Source organism: Sitophilus oryzae, unplaced genomic scaffold (genome assembly GCF_002938485.1).
Source record: "Sitophilus oryzae breed Bouriz unplaced genomic scaffold, Soryzae_2.0 scaffold_1178_pilon_pilon, whole genome shotgun sequence".
Taxonomy (NCBI): Eukaryota; Metazoa; Arthropoda; class Insecta; order Coleoptera; family Curculionidae; genus Sitophilus; species Sitophilus oryzae.
Window position 1 is genome coordinate 340,961 of NW_022145813.1, and position 7,665 is coordinate 348,625.

The 7,665-nt window shown below is 32.4% G+C and overlaps 1 protein-coding gene across 1 annotated transcript in view; it reads right to left on the minus strand.

Annotated features, from left to right (window-relative positions):
- Positions 1-254: 254 nt before the first annotated feature.
- LOC115890477 (tubulin beta-1 chain) overlaps positions 255-7,665 on the minus strand; it is a 9,913-nt gene continuing 2,502 nt past the window's right edge. The window contains exon 2 of the mRNA XM_030910719.1: positions 255-1,979. Coding sequence (XP_030766579.1) covers positions 693-1,979 — 1,287 coding nt within the window. The 3' untranslated portion in view covers positions 255-692. The remainder of the gene's footprint in view (positions 1,980-7,665) is intronic.

Sequence of the window (7,665 nt, forward strand, 5' to 3'; positions counted from 1 at the left end):
TCTTCCAGTTCAAAAATAAAATGCATATATTCAAAATTAAACAGAATGAAATATCTGCTATATTATTATATTTTTTGAAAAGCACTAAAAGGATGTCACCTTTAATATTTCTACTTCTTCATACATTCTAATATTATGCAAATATAGGGAGCAAATCAATAAAATTTATTTCAATTATTAGCAAGAGATAAAACAAAACTGCTAAATGGTATTTATGAAACTAATTCTGGTTGTTGAAATAAAACACATTTTTGTATACAAAAATTTAATGGAACAAATTAATTTTGAAAAAGGGAAAAAAACTGGGTTTTATGTTAAGTGCTGCCGCTAAATTATAAAAATTTTAATGTAAACTTTTTAAGCCAAACAAAAAGTTTAATGCCTATTTCTGTAAAGCAAAATACGCACAAACATAAACAAAAGAGGGACAGATATAAAAAAATTCCTTCAAATTCAATGCAACGGAAAGTCAGTCTTGAAAAACTTGCATTCGATAATTTACAAAAATAGGAATGTAAAACTTTTTACAAAATAAACACGCAAAATTATTATAGTCAATTGGAACTGCTGAGACTTTTAATTAAGACGACAAAGATAGTGCCGAAATTAAGAGCCCCTAACCAGTCCAACCGACTTTGGAAAAATAACATCTATTTATAAAAAAAACTCTGGTTCAGATCATTCATAATAACTTAGTTTTCATCGACTTCGGCTTCTTGGTCTTCGTCAAATTCGGCATCCTCGTCAGCCGTGGCTTCTTGGTACTGTTGGTATTCAGATACTAAGTCGTTCATGTTGGATTCGGCTTCGGTGAATTCCATCTCGTCCATACCCTCGCCGGTGTACCAATGCAAGAAAGCCTTACGCCTGAACATAGCCGTGAACTGCTCGGAGATACGTTTGAACAATTCTTGGATGGCGGTGGAGTTACCGATGAAGGTAGCCGACATTTTAAGACCTCTGGGTGGGATGTCACAAACGGCGGTCTTAACGTTGTTGGGGATCCATTCGACGAAGTAGCTGCTGTTCTTGTTCTGGATGTTGAGCATTTGTTCGTCGACCTCCTTCATCGACATCCTACCTCTGAACACTGCGGCTACTGTGAGATACCTTCCGTGTCTGGGATCGCAGGCGGCCATCATGTTCTTGGCGTCGAACATTTGTTGTGTCAGTTCAGGTACAGTTAGAGCTCTGTATTGCTGGCTACCTCTGGAGGTCAAGGGTGCGAATCCGGGCATGAAGAAGTGGAGACGGGGGAAGGGAACCATGTTTACTGCCAGTTTTCTTAAATCAGCGTTCAATTGACCAGGGAACCTCAAACAGGTGGTTACTCCAGACATTGTGAGAGACACAAGATGGTTCAAGTCGCCGTAGGTAGGTGTGGTGAGTTTCAATGTCCTGAAGCAGATATCATAGAGAGCTTCGTTATCGATACAGTAAGTTTCGTCGGTGTTTTCTACAAGTTGATGTACGGATAGGGTAGCGTTGTAAGGTTCTACGACGGTGTCTGATACTTTGGGCGAGGGGACTACTGAGTATGTGTTCATGATTCTGTCTGGGTATTCTTCCCTAATTTTCGAGATCAACAATGTACCCATACCGGAGCCGGTACCGCCTCCCAGCGAGTGTGTGAGCTGGAAACCTTGCAGACAATCGCAAGATTCTGCTTCTTTCCTGACTACGTCCAAGACGGAGTCGACCAGCTCAGCTCCTTCCGTGTAATGTCCCTTTGCCCAGTTGTTTCCAGCTCCAGATTGTCCGAAGACAAAGTTGTCTGGTCTGAAGATCTGTCCGAAGGGTCCTGATCTTACGGAATCCATGGTACCAGGTTCCAAGTCGACCAGGATGGCACGGGGGACGTATTTACCGCCGGAGGCTTCATTGTAATATACGTTGATCCTCTCCAATTGGAGGTCGGAGTCTCCATGGTAGGCTCCGGTGGGGTCAATGCCGTGTTCGTCGGAGATGATTTCCCAGAACTGAAAAAAAAATAAGAAATTTAATATAATTTACGAGAATATTGTGGAAATTTAATTTTGTATTCAAAAATAATCTTTCAAAGAAACTTGAATATTAAAAAAGAACTGTATTTCAAGCGTAATTAACATTACAACCGCTTACTTAATAGAACTGAAAAGAACGACAATCGATAATACCTCTAGCTCGTGCGTCAGGTTATATCTGAATTCATCATATTTTTCATGTAAATTTATATTACCGGCTACTTTCAAATTCAGAACACGTCCCAGATTTAGCTTGACAAGAAAACGTCTGCAAAGCGAATGTTATTTCCGAATAATTCCAATTTCCAATATCCGACTTATTTACCTAAATAACAATCAGTATTTTAATTAAAAATGACAAAATAGAAAGATAATTTTAGATTGTATTACAAAAATCAATAACAGAAATAAACACTAAAACTCATTTCTGTGTTAGTTAACGAACATTGATCCAACAACATCAGAACCCTTTCATGACCAAAAATATCCTGGTTAGGTAACATTAGATAAACGGCACGAAAATTAGAAGATAAAACGCCCTTTAGAGGAAAAAAATAAGGATTATCTATTTATAAAACTGTTTCGTGATCAAGGCAAGTTTATTAGCCCGGTGCCACGCCCTACTATTCCGTCGCCAGGCCAGAATGTAGACAGGGCGGTGGCTTGGGAGAATCGATGATGCGTTTATATTTGTATAGAGTTCACGATAGAAACTACAATAAACATTTTAAACTTTCGATTTATCTTATTTAATTTGATAATCCAGATAATCTATAACGAAAACACGAATTTTATGATTCTAATGCTCATTTTTTCTAGAATATTTTTAACTCGCAGAAAAATAAGTTAACATAGAAGAGTCTTACAATACAAATAATATTTGTAGTTAAAATGCTCATCAATATTTTGGTAGACCGATTATTACAAAGTATTATTAAACTCCTGTTAAATCTGACAGTATCAAGTAATTTAGAAACCCTCTGTTTACTTGTCTCTTTGAGAGACATGCATATCTTAAATCTTTTGAATGAAAAACAAGCAATTTTCGCAATACCTTTACAAGTATCAGGTGAAGGTTTTGTAATACCGTAACACTTGGTACGACATTCTTGTTTTTATTTTGCAAACGTATACTGCTCACAGTGCTCACTTCTATATATAGAAACAACTGGTGTACCGATGACGTCACAATTAAGGACATCCCACTTAAACACATAAATGGTAGTAAACATTTGTTACATGCCCACTATAATCTCCATTCAATGATATAAAATGAAAAAAAACAACCATTATTTATCTAGTTAATATTAGTTAACGAATTGATATATACAGATAACAATCAAGGAATGATAATTATTTATTGCTATTAGTATAAACTTTCTAAAATACGTTTATTATCTTCTTGAAATGTTAACCTGAGGTGTTATTATTTTAAAAATATAAATGACATAATTTCTCGATAAAGGTTTAGTTGTGTTTTGTCACAGATAAAACCGCCAGTTGACATTGAGAGGTATGAATATACTTAAAAGGATAATAAATATTATGTAGCTGGCATGATGTCATCTTGTAAAATTATCTAGAAATGCAAGTGCTAATTTTATTTAGTTTACTCTGAATTATGTTATGATGATCTTTCTAGCTAAACAAATAAGCTTATGATGGTGATAAGCTCTAGATAGTTTAATCACATTCCTAAATTATTGCCAATTTATACAACACCAATTTTATATTAATACTTTTTTCAAAATAATATAAAGACTAGTTACTGCGAATTTACTTTTTATTTAATTGAAGGCAAAATGTAAGTTTTTTAAAAAATTCTGCAAGAATAAACTTCAAAAGAATCAAAAGATACAGTTTTATACAATCTTTTTTTTTTCTTGTATACAGGGTGGCGCCTCTCATACTTGAAATGAAATTTTGTGAGTAAACATAATATGTAAATTCTACAGTTCTACAGGGTGTCACCAAAAAAGGTACACATCAAAGTTATGTTTTTTGTAATAGAACATCATATATTATACAGGGTGGCCCAGATATAAGTGCAAGTATTTTAACTGGTAGTAGGTATAGTTCAACCCGAGAACACGTCTATGTTTCTTTCGCGAAAAAAAAAATTGAAAATTCGAAATTTTTTGGAATTTTTTTGTAGTTTTTAGTTAAAAAACATAATTTCTTGATAATATGGCAACATAGGTATTAGATTAAATTTACAAGAAAGGAAATCCAGAAAAGATCCAGTGGTTCTTAAAATTTTAGCAAAAATCATTTTTTCTGGAAATTTTCAAAGTAAAATAACTCCGTTATTTTGGACTTATTTGAGAAACGATAAAGAGAAAATAGGTTTCTTTTATCGAGATCTACCACCCCTTAAAATACTTGCACTTATTTCTGGGACACCTTGAATATTGATTTCCGAATTCTAGAAAAAAAATGAAGGTATGCTTCAATAGGGACACATTGACTAAAAAGTAAGATTTTTGACATATTTAACATTTTCTAAAAATTAATAAATTTTTAATTTCAATAATAGCTACTTAATTTGAAATTTATCGGGTTAATATAGCCTAATATGTAGTTCAAAAACCAATGCGCTTTAGATCAAATTAAAACTTAAAAAGTTATACAGGGTGAGACAAAATTAATATTGAACAATGGTTACACACATTTTGTTACATTCGTTAAATCAAAATTATTACTTAGTAATAATGGAAACAAACTGATTTAAAAATAGATGCTTTTTGACTTTTTGATCTTATGTCATAATTCCCTTCATGCAAGACAAAAATATTATATTCGAAAAATTGAAGAAAATATAAAAATATGGAACCAAACACTTTCTCAATACACTATTTTTTAAAATTGGATAAAATTACTTTTTTAATATTTTCAAGAAAAAATGTTAAACTTGACTAATTTGTTGTTTTTAGACTGTGTTACTTTTCTGGAATATTAAGAATTAAATCTGAAGTACTAAGCACAACCCAATATGTCAATGGTGAAATAATGTTAAGATATTATAATTACAAAAAAAAAATATTACAAAAACTCCATTTGATGTAAACTTTTTTGTGCATACTGTATAGTTTCTAAGATCAATTAAAACTAGGAATGTTGTATAAAAAGAGAGCAAATAGAGAATAGAGTAAGGCGATGACATCGATCCGTGACCGTGAAAATTAACCATTCTTTTTTTAGCTAGAACCGAGTGAAACATGGCAAAGATCGCGCTTATTTGTCCAGCGACCGTTAGATGAAAAAAGAGATTCATATTTTATGGTCTGCGAGCAAGGAATCCACAGCTATTCTCTTCGGTCCAGCGACCATTGTTGCCATTTCCTCGCCTTTCAATGACGTCACCGCGATCATCAGAGTTCGATACCCTCGACAGATCAACGTGGATGCATCACATAATTGCCGATTTATATTTAAAACATCCTATTTATATTCACTTATCTATGAAACAATTTAAAAACTTTTTGAAAATTACTTAATATTTGCAATTATTACAAATATAACATAATAAACTTCAACGCTTGATTTTATTTTCAGCGGCGCGGCAGTACAAATAACTTCTATGAAAAGGGAATAGGATTTGTAACAGTTAAAATACAATGACATTATCTATTCCTAGATTATTTTTATTACGTAGGTGGATGAAAATTGGTATACTAAAGGTGAGTTTCTATGGATCCGTAATACGTCATCCGTCATTCCGTCACGCCAATCATTTAGGTGTAAGCTGTTATGTTTTAATAAACCATTAAAATTGCATAAAATCAACGACGGACGACGCATAACGGTTGCATCTAAACCCACACTTATATTAATGAAAATTTACATTATTTTTATTTGTCATAATTGACCCAAAAAATATTTTTATTTATTTTTTCTAAATGTCAAACTTTTACGGAAGCTATAGTTTATTTGTAATTATAAAAAATTAGTATGAAATCAAATCAATCATCATCTATTATCAAAATTGTTATACCTACCTAACTACTTATACAGGGTGGTCCGAACTGTGTCCCGGAAACTTCGGCAGCATATTCTGCAGATAAAAATAAGTAAAAAAGTTCGTATAAATGTATGTCCTAAAATGCTTAGTTGCGGAGATACAGGGTGAAGAACTTTCAATTTTATTCCAATAAATAATTTATGAAGAAGTAACGTCAATATTTGGATGACATTTAGTGTCTGGGTGGTTTTTGACATGAGAAATTTGATTTTGATGTCAATATGACTCCTACTTGTAGAGGACGCCACCTACATATTTTTTAACTGGTTTGAAGAGTAATATCTTTTTGTCCGTACCTGTAGTTATAAAACTTTCAAAATATACATTTCCGTGATTTTTTTACGTAAAAAATGTATCTCTGTAAAATCGCTACAAGCCACCCTTCTCAAGATATTTAGAATGGAAATAATCAATACATGTCATCACTGACAAAAAATAAATACGTTGAATAGATAGTTAATTGACTGAAATAATAAATTGGGGAAATTTTAATTTTTTTAAAAATTAATTAATTTTTAAGTTTTTCTGCAAAAACATGACGATAAAACAGTTTCTGTCGAACTTTTGGCGCAAAAACACTTTAAATTTATGATTTCAGTCCATAATAACTATTTGGTCAACATGTTTAATTTATGTCAATGATGACAGGTAGGTATTGATACGATTAACTCGTAGAGATTTTTACCAAGAGACCTTTTTTACATAAAAAAAAACGTCGTAAATGTATTTTTTTACTCAGTAATCAAAGCGGTAGTCAGTAATTTTATACAGGTACGGACGAAAAGTTATAACCCTTCAAAACAGTTAAACACATTAAGTGGTGACCCCTACAAATAGAGCACAGAAATCAAATTTCTCATGCCAAACAACAGCCAGACACCCATTCAAATATCCAAATATTGACGCTACTTCAGAAATAATTTGGAAAAATATCGAAATAAAAATGAAACTTCTAGGCACCCTATCTCCGAAACTAAGCATTTTAGGACATACGTTTATACGAACATTTTTTCTTATTTTTATCTGCAGAAGATGCTGCCGAAGTTTCCAGAGTACAATTCGGATCACCCTGTATAAATATAAATCAAAAAAGAAAAAAATATATTTTTGGTCTAAAACTGTCTGGAAATGTGGAAAAGTATAAAGAGGAACCATGTTAGAACGAGCAAAAATTTTTAAAAAGGATTAATTTTTCTAAAAATGTTTATAAAAAAGTGTTTCCTCTTTTAAAGACAATCCGAGGACATACTGTAGATAATTTTAATTATAAAAATTAAAAAAAAAGACAAAACCGTAACGATCTAAAATTATTGTTATGTTATAAACTTTTATTAAAGGGACAAAAAATTCAAAAGTATAAAATATTAATTTGTCAAGCAAAACAAATTTCACGTTGTGTGGTCGATAGCGGAAAAACAGACTCCGTATTAAATAACACCGTAAACAAAACGAAAAACCATAGAAACGATAAAAATGAAGACAAACCGCTCATGTTTAAAAAGAAAAAAGCATATATGCCCCGCCTTTTTTAACGGTCATATTCCACGTACTATCTGTGCTGAACACGTATGTCTTCCAACGGTCGCTGAAACCAGAGATGTGATCTTATATTTTTACCGGATGCTTAGTGATTATATTATT